At 38.2% G+C, this 16,922-nt stretch overlaps 1 protein-coding gene across 5 annotated transcripts in view; it reads left to right on the plus strand.

Annotated features, from left to right (window-relative positions):
- Window positions 1-16,922, plus strand: part of RB1 (RB transcriptional corepressor 1) — a 203,191-nt gene that overhangs the window by 184,279 nt on the left and 1,990 nt on the right. For 3 of the 5 annotated variants that reach the window (XM_070409049.1, XM_070409050.1, XM_070409051.1), the window contains 7 exons: window positions 3,180-3,284; window positions 3,665-3,778; window positions 3,879-4,042; window positions 5,945-5,975; window positions 10,760-10,902; window positions 11,414-11,463; window positions 14,495-16,340. In XM_070409049.1, coding sequence (XP_070265150.1) covers window positions 3,180-3,284; window positions 3,665-3,778; window positions 3,879-4,042; window positions 5,945-5,975; window positions 10,760-10,902; window positions 11,414-11,463; window positions 14,495-14,568 — 681 coding nt within the window. In that variant the 3' untranslated portion in view covers window positions 14,569-16,340. Of the gene's footprint in view, window positions 1-3,179; window positions 3,285-3,664; window positions 3,779-3,878; window positions 4,043-5,944; window positions 5,976-10,759; window positions 10,903-11,413; window positions 11,464-14,475; window positions 16,341-16,922 lie in introns of those variants that run through there. The other 2 variants (XM_070409052.1, XM_070409054.1) reach the window with 2 other exon arrangements.

The raw sequence follows: 16,922 nt of genomic DNA on the forward strand, positions 1-16,922 counted from the left end.
AGGGACTTGCTCATTCATTGTAAACCAGATCCCAATAATCCAAATGCCACTAAAATGAAACAAATCAATATCTTGTTTCTTACATTAGATGCAATGATATATCCTATTCTTTTTCCACATGGTGAAAAAGGCTGGGGAACAGATATTGCATTAAAACTCAGAGACAACAGTGTAATCGACAATAATACTAGACGAAATGTAAGGACATGAGTCACACAAATGCAGTATTATGGATTTCATCTCTCTGTGTGGGACACGTTCAATCCTATTTTAAATGCAGGAAATAACAGTTTATCGTGGATTCGTATTCAAAAATGGAGGCCAATCAGATAAATTTCATCAAAGCAAACCAATCTAAGTTGAAAGTTGAAAAATATAGTGGTTTGATGGATTATCTCAAATCTAGATCTGAAAATGACAATGTGCCAATTGGTAAAATGATAATACTTCCATCATCTTTTGAGAGTAGTCCCAGAAATATGCAGCAGCGATATCAGGATGCTATGGCAATTGTAACAAAGGATGGCAAGCCCAATTTATTCATAACCATGACATGCAACCTCAAATGGGCAGATATTGCAAACATTTTACAACACTGGCAAAAAGTTGAAAACAGACCTGACTTGTTAGCCAGAGTTTTTAATATTAACACATTGCGTACCGCATAGAAATCTCTAAGACATACGCCAGGGACGTTTGCACGTTTTTGGGCAAACTGCACGTTATTTAAATCATCATAATGCACTTTAGGTGTTGTTTTTCAATAATTATAACATTTTTATTTACAAAAACAATTAAACAATGAAACAATTAAAGTTCCTAGTACTTTTTTAACATATGGTACTGCGTAAAACATTTTCCTCTATGAAGAGGGACCAAACAAAATTTACATAAATATCTAGATTCGCTCCTTTTTCCATGGGCGGCACAAACTCTGCAGGCTCTCGTAGGAAATTTTTTCTTTCCACTCACTGTATCAATACAATAAAAGGGAAAGAACAATGATCTCAACAGACAGAGAAAAAGTATTTGACAAAATTCAATATCCTTTCATGATAAAAGCATTCAGTAAACTAGGAATAGAAAGAAACTTTCTTAATCTAATAAATGACGTATATAAAAAACCCACAGCTAGCAACATATTTAATGATTTAATAATAATTCATGCTTTCCCCTAAGGTCAGAAACAAAACAAGGATATATCCCTTCTCACCACTTCCATTCACCATTATATTGGAGGTTTTAGCCAGGGCTATTTGGCACATAAATGAAATGAAAGTTGCCTAGATTGAAAAGGAAGAAGTAAATTCACAGAAGACATGATCTTTATATTGAAAATCTTAAGGAGTCCACTAAAAACTATTAGAACTGGTAAACAACTTCATCAAGATTATATATACAAAATATAAATATACAAAAATCAACTGTATTTTCATACACTTGTAATGAGCAATCTGAAAAAGAAATTAAGGAAAAAATTATATTTATAATAGTGTTAAAAAGAATAAAATACTTAGGCATAAATTTAACAAAACCAGTGAAAGATTTGTACTCTAAAAAAAAAAAAAAAAACATCGACCAGACCCTCCTCTTCTAATTTCAGAAGAGTTTGTGAAGAATTAATACTGATTCTTCTTTATGTGTGGTAGAATTCACCAGTCAAGCCATCTGGGGAAAGTTTGTGGAAACTTTTTGATTACTAATTCAAGGTCAGCTCTTCTTGAGTCAGTTTTGGTAATTTGTGTCCTATAAATTTTTCTGTTTTATCTTAGACATCTGTTTTGTTTTTTGTATATAATTATTCATAATGTTTCCCTATAATTTTTTATTTCTATAAGATTGACAGTAATGTTCCCAGTAAGTGCTTTCAACAAAAGATGAATTATTGTATAAAGGTGTAACCTACAGATATATATATCTTTCCAGATTATATTTGGATGTATACATTCTAGTATGTTCGATTATTTTTTTATTTTTTATTTTTTTAAAATATATTTTATTGATTTTTTACAGGGAGGAAGGGAGAGGGATAGTTAGAAACATCAATGAGAGAGAAACATCGACCAGCTGCCTCCTGCACACCCCCTACTGGGGATGTGCACTCAACCTAGGTACATGCCCTTGACCGGAATCAAACCTGGGACCTTTCAGTCTGCAGGCCTACTCTCTATCCACTGAGCCAAACCGCTTAGGGCTGTTGGATTTTTTAAAGTAGATACCTGTTGCCTTTTGGTTCTACTGCTTCTCTACTATTTAGAAAGATATAAACAGTAGTGCTAAGGATTTCCAAAGAAATTGGGTACTTAGACTAAAACACATTTTTATGAGAGGTGCCTTAGGTAAAGTGTTGGAGTAGGAGAAAAATATGAATTAGCAGAGAGGATACTGGATGGCCTTCTAACGGGAGGAATAGTAGGATTGGGGCTGATTGACTGCTGAGCAAGGGATGATGAATAGGTATTCTTGACAATAGTAGAAGTGAGCAAGAATGTTGCAGAAGATATGAATACTTCAATTAGGCAATAACATTTATACAGATTTTAAAAGTTTGATGTTATAAAGTCACAGGGAATCCTTTTAAATCTTATTTTTGCATTTAAAAATACTTTTACTTGGAATGTCATATGCATATAGAATAATCCATAATGGTGCATCTTAATATAAATTCATCACCTAAACGCACCTGTATAATCAGCATCCAAATCAAGAAACAGAACAGTCTCAACAGTACAGAAGATTCTCTGCTGTCCCCTTTCAGTCACTGCATTCCCCTTACCATCACCATCAAGTGTATTAAATATGATTTTACCTGATAATTTGAACCTTTTCACACCTGGCTTTTTTTTAAGTGCTACTTACAAAGTGAACTGATTCCAATTTCAACTTTCATCTTCTGGGAAATATCTAAGGGATAGGAGCAAAAGTAGGGTTATTATAAACCAAATGATCGGTTCTGAATATTCGAGAGTTGGCTATTTGTGTTTTATTCTTTAAATACAATTTGGGTTAAACACTTCACATACTAGTAGACTTTCAGACTGAGCTCAGGATGGGAAAAGATAACCCTGTAGGAAATTAAATTTCAATTTTTAAGGTTAAAAAGAAAGATAACAAATGCTTTTTGGAAAACAATCATGTTATAAAATTCTGACTACTTTTACATTACATTTATTTATTAGATCATGATGTGTTCTATGTATGGCATATGCAAAGTGAAGAATATAGACCTTAAATTCAAAATCATTGTCACAGCTTACAAGGATCTTCCTCATGCTGTTCAGGAGGTAGGTAATTTTCCATAGTAAGGTTTTTTGGGATTGGTCCATATTTATAATATGGATAACTTCAGTTATTAATTAGATAATATATTCTGATCTTACAATATAAATTCACATATTAAATTTTTACTTTTATGTTATTGGTTAATTATTTGTAACTAAAATGTAATTAGAAAAGTAATGCTCTTTAATATCCAAATTTACATTATTAAGTTAATAAGAAATACTATATCCCTACAATAATCTAAGTCCAGGCTTTTTTAGATTATTTTTTCTGTATAATATGTGTTTCTTACTATTAAAAAATACTATGAACTATTAAAAAAGAAAATCTAAAGACAAATTCCCAAATTAATTTAACAAGTGTTTTTATTCTTCTTCCTCAGACCTTCAAACGGGTTTTGATCAGAGAAGAAGAATATGATTCTATTATAGTATTCTATAACTCGGTCTTTATGCAGAGACTGAAAACAAATATTTTGCAGTATGCTTCCACCAGGGTATGTTAAAAGTAACCTTTGATTGGGAAAATTTAATTATAAAGCAATGGATTTCACTAAAACATTAAATAAATAATCTGCCTCTTTGCTTTTACTATAGCCCCCTACCTTATCACCAATACCTCACATTCCTCGAAGCCCTTACAAGTTTTCTAGTTCACCTTTACGGATTCCTGGGGGGAACATCTATATATCACCCCTGAAGAATCCATATAAAATTTCAGAAGGTCTGCCAACTCCAACAAAAATGACTCCAAGATCAAGGTTTGTGTTTTCTCTTTAGGGAAGTGGTAAAATATAAGAGGGGATTATTTTGATTCAAGCATAGGAATATAAAACTTTCTTCATTTAAAATAAGCTATACTCTTGCATCCCTAATTTGTTTGTTTATATTAAGTGGCATGATAAGAATTTGGGGGGAGTGAAAGATACTGTGTTTATACTTAAGTAGGTTTGCAAATTAAGTCATTAGCTTTCCTGGATGCTGGGATCTGTTCTTTTATAAACAGTCTGAGAACCAGTTTGGTAATAGGTTTCAAGTCATATTTTTGTTAGCCAGCCTACTAAACAAAGAGTACTTTTGGTTAATAAATTTTATTCTGTGGTTTATTGAATGTCCTGTAAACTCTTTCTGTGCACCTGTTCATCTTGCTCTGTTATAAAAGTGTAGATGTGTGATTAAAAGTAGATGACTAGGTTAAGTCTTTAGAAGACCATCCCTAATTCTTCCTGTGGCTTCCTTATACTACCGTGGGCAGTTCTCTGTGTCTACCTTAGAAAGGTGCTGTGGATCTGGGAAATGATGAGTGTGAAGCAGTTTTAAATTTTTAGATGAAAGATTCTGTGCAACTACAAATCATTATATTATATTCCACATCCAATCAGAACTGCTCTCTGGCTTTGAAGTGCTTCAATTGACTTATTATATGTTATCATGGGCTATTTTGAAACTGCTATTTGTATAAAGTGGGAGGCAGATTAGCAATTATAGTTAATGTCATCTCATCTTGGAAATTGTCAGCCTATATAGTTGTACTTAATGAACAAAAAAAGCAAACAAGGAGAGGGGATAATATTAATATTTATGGTATGTTTAATTATATAAATAATGCATTCTCATGATAAAAATTTCAAGCTCTACAGGAACAGATAAGGCAGAAAGTAATTGGAAAATGATATATATGCTTTTGTGTGCCCCTATACTATCCTTTATTTGGTATTACAGTTGAGTATCTGTGCATTGAAATCTGCAATTTATGTTATAAACTGCTAAGATGCCGCATGATGTTTATTTAATTTACATAGTCACACACTTCCACATGAAAATGTATACAGGGTAATTTTTTAATGATGATAATTAATCCATACTATGCTGATAATGATGGCTATTTGCTGATCCTAGTGAAATCACTTCTGGGTTGGGGTTCTTCTTTAGCAAAGAAGTCCCATGAAAATCCTAATATATCATTGATCAAGCATTAAGAGAGCATCTTAACACTTTATCTACCCAGCATATTTAGGTATTCTGGTTAGTCAAATATATAGAGTAATGGCCACTTACCAATGAATTAAAGGACAATAAAATCTGGATGTCTACTAATTCCTTCTGCATGTCATCAAATCTTTGTTTAGGCGGGCTAATGCTGTTCTTCAGCTTTATTATCAAGAACATAAATTATATGGTTTAAACAAGGCCAAGCAGACTAATAGAGATTTCTGATTCTGGAATATATGATAAATAGCATTTACTCTATAGCCTAATTAGAATAGATTACATAATATCATACATTTTGTCAAATGTAACTTGATTTTTTTTCATGAGAAAATGTAAAAGAAATGTTAATAACTTACCTATTTATTTAGGAAGAATTAAGTAGAGGTAAACTTAAATTTTTCTTTTACCCTCTTTAAATGTGGACACCAGCAGACTATGTTCTTGCAGATACATAGTTCTTGCTTAAAAATCTAGGAGACAAGATCAGTGTCTGACTAGACTACCACTATTAAAATAAACCTGTTAGTATAATTTATCAGTGGTTCTAGGGTAGATGAAACATTTGATTTGGTATTTCTGATAGTTCATCTCTGATAGTGCATGTTCATCTCTGTCTGCTCTGTCTGTATACGATTTTCATTACTAATTTGTATTTTATCTTAACTTGACAGAATCTTAGTATCCATTGGTGAATCATTTGGGGTGAGTATTTTTCTATGAAATACAGGGACATGCACTAGAAATGGAAGATTTCTATAATTTTAATTTATAAATGCTGTTATTTAAATACCTCATTCAGTCATGTTTTACAGAATTTAGAATATATATACTCAAATATATTTTCAAATAAAATGTTTTCTAAACTTTCTTTTGAGATTATGTAATATACATATGTATCTACATACATTCATGTATATATATATGTAGATATATACCTATACATACAAAAGGATAATATGCAAATCGACCCGACAGCCAAATGACTGGTCGCTATTATGTGCACTGACCACCAGGGGGCAGACGCTCAACGCAGGAGCTGCCCCAGCCCACAGGCCCAGATTGCCTGATCGGGGCCTGCCGGCCAACCTATGGGGAACAGGGAACTGGGGGTGGGTGGCAGCAGATGTGGGCGGTGCCAGGCCAAGGTGGGTGTGAGAGGGGCCCTGATCACCCCGCCGGTCACCCCACACACACAAAGGGTGACCGGCGACGGGAGGCAGGGCCGGCGAGCGGGTGGGAATGGCCAACCTCTTGGTCCCTCCCCCTGGCCGGCAGGCTCTGATCACCCCATGGGGAACAGGGAACCAGGGGTGGGTGGCAGCAGACAGGGCCAGGCTGGCTGGGATCCTACCCATGCATGAATTTCGTGCACCAGGCCTCTAGTATAATTTCGTGCACCAGGCCTCTAGTATATATATATATATATATATAAAAATATTGTGCATCAGGCCTCTAGTATATATATACATATATGTTTATGTATATATATACTAGAGGCCTGATGTACAAAATTCATGCCCAAGGGGGTGGTCCCTCAGCCCGGCCTGCACCCTCTCCAATCCAGGACCCCTTGGGGGATCTCTGACTGCCTCTCGCAATCTGGGACTGCTGGCTCCCAACCACTCGCCTACCTGCCTGATCACCCCTAACCACCTCTGCCTGACTGCCCGATCGCCCCTAACTGCTCCCCTAGTGGCCTGATTACCCCTAACTGCTCCTGTGCTGGCCTGATCGCCCCTAACCGCCTCTGCCTTTCCCCACACCTGGGATCCAGGATTCCCTCCTCCGGCCAGTCACAGGCACCCAGGACCCAGGCTTCCCCCACTCTGGCCAATCGCAGGCACCCAGGACCCAGGCTGGCTTCGCCCGGGCCGGCAGCAGCCGCAGGGGACCATGGGCAGGCAGCTTCGCCTGGGCCGCAGCTGCAGACGCTGGCGCCTGGGACCGCAGGGTGGTGGCTTGTCCCTCTCCCGGGCCGCAGGTGCAGCCGCTGGCACCTGGGACCATGGGGTGGGTGGCTTGTTCCTCTCCCAGGCCATAGCCTGGCCGGTCCCCATTCCTCTCTCATGAGCTCATTTGTGCCAGGCTGGTCCCCATTCTTCTCTCACGAGCTCATTTGTGCCTGGCTGGTCCCCATTCCTCTCTCCCTGGTGTTGAGTGTATGAGCTGTTATAGTATGAGGGCGTGATGACCATTTGCATATTAGCTCTTTATTATATAGGAGATATATATATATAGATATAGATATAGATATATATATATGTATATATATATATATATATATATACACACACACAGAGAGAGGGAGAGAGAGAGAGAGAGGGAGAGAGAAAATACATTTAAAATTCATTAATTTTGAGTATGATTTGAAATAAGATACTCCAAAATGCAAGCACCATATCCAGATGTCACCAGCCAGTCCCTACCTACTGGTCTCCTCTACACATATATACACTTTTGCTTGTCCTTCCTCTTAGACTTCTAGGATAATCTTTCTCTAATAAATGGATTAGGCCTTGGTTACATGACACTCTGCCCCAGTGTAAATAGTAGGGCATAAGGTGATCTTTGTTCCTGAGAGATCCAAGGGAAAGCTTAGCTTTGAAAGTTAATCTAGAATGGGAATCTGCCAGAACCGGTTTGGCTCAGTGGATAGAGCGTCGGCCTGCGGACTCAAGGGTCCCGGGTTCGATTCCGGTCAAGGGCATGTACCTTGGTTGCGGGCACACCCCCAGTGGGGGGCGTGCAGGAGGCGGCTGATCGGTGTTTCTCTCTCATCGATGTTTCTAACTTTCTATCCCTCTCCCTTCTTCTCTGTAGAAAATCAATAAAACATATTTAAAAAAAAAAAAAATAGAATAGGAATCTACAACTCTAGTTCACCTTCCATTAACATCACTAATTCAGCAGTCCTATATTCAGTGTGCATTACTATTACTGTTTCACCACTCCCATTTCTCTTTATTATGTATTTACTAGAGGCCTGGTACATGAAATTTGTGCATGGCGGGGGGGTCCCTCAGCCCGACCTGCACCCTCTCCAATCCGGGAGCCCTCAGGGGATGTCCTACTGATGGCTTAGGCCTGCTCCCTGTGATTCTCTGCGGTCTGCGGGGCCCGCTTGGCTGCTCCTGGGTCATCCTGGTGATGGCCAAGCAGGGCCTGCTCTCAGTGGCCGCCCCCTGAGACTGGAGGACTTCAGCGGGGCTGAGAGGACTGGGTGCTGCCATCTTTGTGTTGGAGTGGTGGTTAATTTGCATATTACTCCTTTATTAGATAGGATTGCTGTGTAACAAATCACACCCACACTTAGTAATTTAAAACAAACATTTTTTCTCTCAGGTTTCTGTGGGTTCAGTAATCCAGGAGTGGCTTAGCGGGGTCCAGGTTCTGTCGGCATAAGGCTGCAGCCAGCATGTCAACAGGGGCTGCAGTTATCTCAAGGCTCAAATGGAGGAGGATTTCTTGCAAACTCACTTGTATGGCTGCTAGCTGGTCCTTGATGGCTATCTGCCCAAGCCATCCACTCCCTGCCACTTGAGGCTTTCCATGGGGCTACTCACTGCTCACAAAGTAACAACTTGGTTCCCCCAGAGCAAAAGTTCCAGCGAGGGAGGGAGGGAAGGCAGATAATGAGTAAGATGGAAGTCACAGTCTTTTAGTCATTAACATTGGAAGTGACATTCCATCACTTTTGCCGTATTATTTTTATCAGAAGCAAGACAACACTAAGTCCAGCCCATACTCACGAGGATCACACAAGGTGTAAACACTAGGAGGTGGGAATTAGTAAGAGCCATTCTGCCTGCCATGCTTCCCCAGATAAAATAACTAGAGAAAGATGAAAAGTTTGTACACTAAAAGACCAGGTGTTAAAATGTATGTTACAAATAATAAAATGATGTGACATTTAGCTCAAGGTAGGCTACAACTCTCAGACTTCACAAAGGAGACACACATAAGTAGACTTGGATCTGGGTAAGTATAGAGTAGTGGTGTGCAAACTCTCTTGCTTGCCATAACCTTTAAAAGAACTGAGAAAGTGTTGTTATATGTACTTCCATATTTCAAAGCTGATAACTAAAAATCTTATAAATTTAATAAGTGCACTGGAATTAGTTTCTATCATATATATGTGCTATAAACTTATTTTCCATCAAAACCTGTTTCTGTGTTTGATTTTTGGAAACTAAAACATAATCAGCAAAGTTAATCCCCACTTCAAATCAATTAGTCAAATCAGATTTAATTTTTTTCACTATTTTTTTCCTTTTTTTAAAAATTTGTTGAAGTGACACTGGTTAACAAAATTATACAGGTTTCACGTGCACAATTCCACAACACATCATCTGTACACTGTATTGTGTGTTCCCCCCAACTCAAGTCTCCTTCCATCACCATTCAGATTTAATTTCTATCAGAAAGTCTGACTTTTTTAGTTCAAATGAACATGTTCATACACATCCCTGAGAAAGTCACCTCACTGTGGTTCAAAAATAGATAGATAACAAATAAAATGTTTTCACATGTTTCTCCCTTGGATAAGATAAGGTATACCCTCTTTGGTATTTCTTACCAAAACTTTCTTTACTTTGCTGTGACAAGATTCTTCCTCAGGATATCTCTCTCAAACCATTTTCAATAATACTGGATGAACTCAAATTTTTAAGTCTTGTTGTTGTTGTTAATCCCTACCTGAGGATATTTTTTTCCATTGATTTTTAGAGAGAGTGTGGGAGGAGGAGAGGGAAAGAGAGAGAGAAAGAGAAAGATCAGTGTGAGAAAGACACATCAGTTGGTTGTCTCCCACATGCTCCCCAACCCAGGCCAGGGGTCAAACCTACAACCCAGGAACATGCCCTTGACTGAAAATTGAACCGGCGACCCTTTGGTGCATGGGCCGATGCCCTAACCACTGAGAACACTCGCCTGGCCTTAAGTCTTTTTGTTATTTGTTATTTTAAAATTTTATGATTTAGCAGTATTTCAACAAATACTGTATCAATGATGGCTTAAAATATATAAACTACATGACTTGTCAACATAATACTCATAAAGTGAGTCCAAAATTATTATTACTGGACATTTCATTTCATTAAATTCTCATGATGTTCTCTCTGGTTATGTTATGTCCTAAAAAAAATTGTCAAAAACAGGGTTCCAGAAAGCTGTTTCAACTTTATGTGCTTCTGAGAAAGAGGAAGCCTCGGTTTGGGTGTAAGTGTGTTCTGAAATTGAGGAACCAGGACTTTCAGAGCAGTAGTCAGACAGGAAGATTTAAAAAGAGGGAGTAATTAATTTGGCACATAGTTATTCTGATTTTGAGATTTTTCATGTCTTATTTGGTCCAGTAAAGCAGAAAATTAAAATGCAGATATTACCTCTGCCTGATTTTTTTTTTTGACACACCTCTAACTACAGTTAAGGGTTGCTAACTACAAAATGCTGATATTAAAAAATTTAATAAGGAATTCTGTAATTTATAGACTTCTGAGAAGTTCCAGAAAATAAATCAGATGGTGTGTAACAGTGACCGTGTGCTCAAGAGAAGTGCAGAAGGAAGCAATCCTCCTAAACCACTGAAAAAACTACGCTTTGATATTGAAGGGTCAGATGAAGCCGATGGAAGGTAGGAACAGGTTTAGAATGTTTTTCAGTAGCTGAGCTGGTCATCTGGAGAACCAGAGTGCCAGCTCTGCTTTTGACTCCATCAATCCCTTTCATGCCAATTTTATTTGGAAATTGTGAGGATTGCACAAAATAATAGGTATGACTGCATCCCAGAGTTAAAAGCACCATATGAATAAACCATATGCCATCTACTGAAATACATTGAAAATATCAGATGTTTAAAATCTGATCATTTCTTACAAGATATTTATAAAATTGTGTTACTTTTGATTAACATTAGATTTTAAAATGCTTACTCTTGAAAAATATTAGCTACCTTGTTATAAGAACCACATAAATTTGTGATATTCATATTTTAGATAGTTTGTTTATAAGCCTTTGACATTAAAAGCTCCTCGCTAAAATAAGAGTATAAAATAAGTCATGGAAAGCACCATAGTTACTGGAAATTAGAGTTTTCAGTTTATACATATACACATAAAATATTTTGCATTTTTTTTCATCTGCAGTAAACATCTCCCAGGGGAGTCCAAATTTCAACAGAAACTGGCAGAAATGAGTAAGTACTTATCATTTCACTTTATATAAATGAAATTGTTTACATTACAAAAATAGTTTTCATGTTAGAAAAGAATAAATACATATAATTCCTTCAGTTAATGGACTTGCTCATATATTTAAAATATAAGTTAATCAAGAATGTATTATTTACCTACATAAACATTTGCAGTTTAAATGTATGATACAAAATAAAGGTCATCTTGACCCTTTCTAAAATACTTTGCTCAGGAAGACTAAGAAATGAAACTGCATCTTTAACATGGATGGCTGTGGATAGGAGATATTTCAGGACAGCAGGACTATAATGAGGAACTCTTAAAGAGTGTTGGCTATAGGGAAAGGTCTTATAAACTTAGCATATATAAAATCATAACCCTTATTTAAAGAATAATCTATTCTATTACTGAATTTTCCTAACTTGCAAGTTTTCAAACTTAATTTAAAACAAAAGTTTTCCATTACTTGAAATCAGAATTTTGATAAAGACCACCACCTGATCATTTTCCAAGTTATACAGTAACAAATTTGGAATGTTAAGGCAAATAGAGTTCTATCTAAGTTATTCTGACAGTATAAAGGATTAACCCAAGTACAGTAGATGGAAAGCACATTACGGAAAAGATAAATGTATGCTAACTGCTACTGGGTTGTCCTAGAGAGAGACATTTGGTATATTAAAACTTAAATATACCAAAAGTTTAAAATTTTTTATTAGAGTTAGATTTAGATTTAGATTTTACATTGACTAATTTACTCCTATTTTTACTGTGAAATAATTGTGGCTTTTCCACTCCAATACATGAAAATAGAAATAAAGCGTATAACCAAAATCAGCCCTTGAAAACATGTAAAAGCACTATGGAGCCCTCAAATATACATTTAAAAGGGAGCAAAAAGCTGTAAAAAAAATATGTATATTTTTAGAGAAGAGTTCAGTTGCTGTAGTCAATACATTTCCTGATGATCCACTTAGCTATGATGATGAATTCCCTCTGACAGGTTGAAATTCAGGGATTTATGCAGCTGGAAAATTGGGGAGAAGCAGCAGGAGTTTTAACTGGTAAAGCTAAGGAATTCTCCAGGCTCCTTTTTAGCTTTCCTCAAAGAACTGCACTAAAAAAAAAAGATCATCAAACAATACTAGATGACTCAGAGTGGAAAGGCAAGAGGGAGAGACTTAGAATTGCTGTTTTCTTTCTTTTCCAAGTGTAAATATTCTTTGTGCTTCTTTATTAAATACTAGAGGCCCAGTGCACAAAATTCATGCACTTGGGGCGGGGGTGGGGGGGGGAGGGTCCCTCAGTCCGTCCTGTGCCCTCTCACAGTCTGAGAGCCCTTGGGATATGTCCTACTGCCTTGGAGGCAGGAGAGGCTCTCGCCACTGCCGATGCACTCGCCAGCCATGAGCCCGGCTTCTGGCTGAGCAGTGTTCCCCCTGTGGAAGCGCACTGACCACCAGGAGGCAGCTCCTGCATTGAGCGTCTGCCCCCTGGTGGTCAGTGTGTGTCATAGTGACCGGTTGTTCTGCCATTTGGTCAGTTTGCATATTAGCCTTTTATTATATAGGACTAGAGGCCCAGTGAACAAATTCGTGCACAGGTGGGGTCCGGCCAACCCGGCCCCAATTGGGGTGGATCGGGGCTGGGCCTGTTGGGAGGAGGAGATAGTGGGAGGTTGGCCAGCCAGCCCACCCCAATCAGGGCCTATTAGGGCCAGGTTGGCTGGGGGAAGGGGCCGCGGGCAATTGGCCAGTGGGCCCTGCCCCTGATTGGGGTTGAAGGGCCAATTGGGGGTGGGGCCAGCCATGGGGAGGTGCTGTGGGTGGTGGGCTGGGGGCCCCTCCCTGAATTGGTTGGGGTGGATACCGATCAGGGGCCAGCAGCCTGGGGAAGGGGCTGCAGGAGGTTGGCAAACCAGCTCCTCCCCATATTGGGTTGAGGGGTGCAATCAGGGTTGGGCCAGCTAGGGGGAGGGCCTGCGGGCATATCGTGGTAGGGCAGGCTGATCGGGGGTGGGGCTGGCCAGGGGGAAGGGAGGGGGCATTTGGCCGGCGGCCCGCTCTTGATTGGGGTGGGAGAGTCCGAACAGGGGCAGGCCGGCAGGGGGGAGGGGCCGTGAGGTTGGCCGGCCAGCCCCACCCCCTGATCAGCCAGTTAGCTGGCCACAGTGGGCATCATAGCGACTGGTCGTTATGGCCATTATGGTCGCTGGCTTTTTATATATAGAGAGTAGAGGCCTGGTGCATGAAATTCGGGGCGGGGGGGTTGTTCCTCAGCGTGGCCTGTACCTTCTCCAATCTGGGACCCCTCGGATTGGTCCCCCCCAACTGCCCTCCCCTGCAGGCCTGGTTGCCCCCAACTGCCCTCCCCTGCTGGCCTGTTCACCCACAACTGCCCTCCCCTGCTGGCCCTCTTGTGGTGGCCATCTTGTGACATCGCATGAAGGTGTGATGCCACCTAGGCTTTTATTATATAGGATAGGATTCTTTGTGCTTCTTTATGAAGAGCTCCTGTCCACCACTAAAAGCAAGTTAAGAATTTTAAAATAATTTAAAAGAAATTCCTGACTACTGCAGAAGGAAGGGAGTTTGCAAAGCTGGGTGAAAAGGTGAAAGGATTAAGCAAAAAAAAAAAAAAACAAAAACAATAAAAACTCGTAGACACTGAAGACAGCATGGTGATTGCCACAGGGAAAGGAGGCTGGGGGAAGGTAGAAGAGGTTAAAGGGAGATAAATGAGGATGGAAGGACACTTGACTTGGGGTGGTGAACACACAATATAATATACAGATGATGTATTACAGAATTTTACACCTGAAACCTATATAATTGTATTAGCCTGTGTCACCCCAATAAATTCAACAAAAAAAGAAATGTTCTGTTTTTGTCTATGATGTAATTAATAATGTACTTCTTAAATGTCCATTTCCACAACTCTACTGCTTTGGCATAAGCATGACATATATGGCAACCCTTTGCCAACTTACCTGGCACCAGCAGTGCCATTAACAGTACTTCATTTTTTTTCCAGCATCTACTCGAACACGAATGCAAAAGCAGAAAATGAGTGATAACATAGATATCTCAAACAGGGAAGCCAAGTGAGGATTTCATGACTTTGGTGGGTACTGTGTTCACCTCTGGCTCTTACGGAGCTGACTGTGTAACTCTCCCAGGTTCTGTTTACGGCCACATTTAATGCATATCTTCTGCTCTTTTTATGGATATAAAATGTTCAGGTGCACATTGAATATTTGTGCAGACAATTCCTAAGCCATTTGCAATGCTGTAGTTAATAGAATATGCATTATTATTGTACAAGATTGAAAATCTTGTGTAAAATCTGCCATTTTAAAGTTGTAACAGATATTTCTGTTTCCAAAGGATGCCTGGGAGTGGGAGTCCCAACAACCCATGCCTGTCTGAATACTTTGTCTTTTCTTGTGGCGTATGTGTGATGTTTGCTATTATTTTTATTAATTTATATTTATTTTTTTTTAATTTAACATGAACATCCTTAAAAATGTGTCTTTTCTTCCAAATGCAATTTGGCTGACTGCCCCCCAATAACCCAAATGATCCTGAATTATTCTTCTAAAACAGATATTAGAAACTATGAAAAAATTACTAATTTTTATACATTAGATTTTAGTTTACTAATGGAATCTGATGTACTGTGTTTTGTTTTATATGTTTTAGCTTTTAAATACAAGCAGAAAGCAAACTATAAGCATAGGATATTGTCATACTACTGATACAGATATCATACCTCAGGACTTCTAAGAATTTGTTGATTCTTTCCTTCATCCAACTCATGCTTTAAAATTAGGGTTATTAATAGTGCTCTTGGTTATGCCATTCAGGTTACTGAATTCAGAAAGTATCCATCTAGTCCTTGGAAAATAGTGTTCAGCCATAGCTTTGCCTCAGAGGACCATAATGCAGTATATCCAAAGTGCACTTTCTAATGTTCCTGGGTCCTGAAGAATCAAAATTCAAAATAATTTTACTCCATAAAACAGACTGTTAAATTAGGAGTCTTAATTTTTTATTTTTTTTAGAGATTAGTCTAATTACATCTCAGCAGTTATTCTGCCCTCCTAAATTTGGGAAGGGGTGTGTGTTCTCTCGAATGGTACATGTCTTCCTTTTATCTTTAGAGCTGGCAACTGTCTATTTATCTTTTTTTTAACATCAGATGGTCTAACACTGGCACATTCACAGCCACATTATTTCTAGTTCAAAATTTCAAGTACATATTCAAAGGCCTTTGGGTTAGGCATTAATGTTTATAATTTTTTGCAAAAATTTCAAAATAGCTATATTGTAAGAGAGGTGCTTTCCCTCCTGGCACCTAAAGGTGTATTTGAACTATCTTGTGTGATTAACTTATTTAGAGATGGTATAATTTAAAATAGATGGTATTTAAGGTAGCATCAACTAGCTTTTAGAAAAATCACTTTTGTCTAAACTCTTTCTAAAAAGAAATCTGCTCTGTTTGTTAGAAAACAAAATTTTATTTTATGCTCAATTAAGTTTCAAACTTTTATTTTTACAGTTATCTTGATAACAAAGGCACTAGAATGCTTTACTCCATTCCCTCATTAACTTTTGCATGAATATCATACAAATCAGTTAGCTGTTAGGTCAAGGGCTTACCGAATTTCTGAGCTTTTTGCTAACAAACTCCCATTAGAAATAGTACCGGAATTTTAGGAACTACAGAGATCGTGTATTGAGATTCCTTAAATAAGGCTTCAGATATTACTTTATTGCTTTTTTGTATTGGTTAAAACTGTACATTTAATATTGCTGTGTTACTATTTTCTACAATTAATAATTTGTCTATTTTAAAATAAATTAGTTAAGAGTCTTAATGGTCTGTTGTGGTCTTTGTATTAATTGCACTAATGTTCTCTTATATCTAAACTCTCTACTGGTATTTCATCTGTTCTTAGCCTTAGTGGGTTTTATATGCTGATGATCCCTAAATTTACTTCTCTAGCCCTGACCTCTTCACAAAAGTCAGAGCTCTCATAGCCAATAGACCTCTTCATTCCTACTTCTCCCCGCTCTCAACTAATTAGTATGAACCAAAATCAAACAAAAATACCTTGTTTCTACCCTAGTCTTTCCCCATTTTACTAAACACTTGCTTGAGCAAAAAACCTAAGAGTCATCTATTAATTCCTGTCTGGACCACCATTAAAGATTTCTAAGATCTCTCTCTCAGACAACCCAGACAAATAAGGTCTCCATGTTTCCTCTTTCCTTTTTACCGTTCAACTCCATAAAGAACAAAAATGATCCCCTTAAAATGTAAATGGATTTTCATTGCTACCCTACTTGAGTCATTCACACTCCTTATCTTGGCCTGTGAAGTGGCCCCTACCTCCTTCTCCATCCTCACCTCACTTTTCTGCTTGCTTCATGTGCTTTAGCCACACTGACCTTTCTCT

The sequence above is a fragment of the Myotis yumanensis genome, unplaced genomic scaffold (genome assembly GCF_028538775.1).
Source record: "Myotis yumanensis isolate MYYU_CA2020_CCGP unplaced genomic scaffold, mMyoYum1.0.hap1 SCAF_3, whole genome shotgun sequence".
Lineage (NCBI taxonomy): Eukaryota > Metazoa > Chordata > Mammalia > Chiroptera > Vespertilionidae > Myotis > Myotis yumanensis.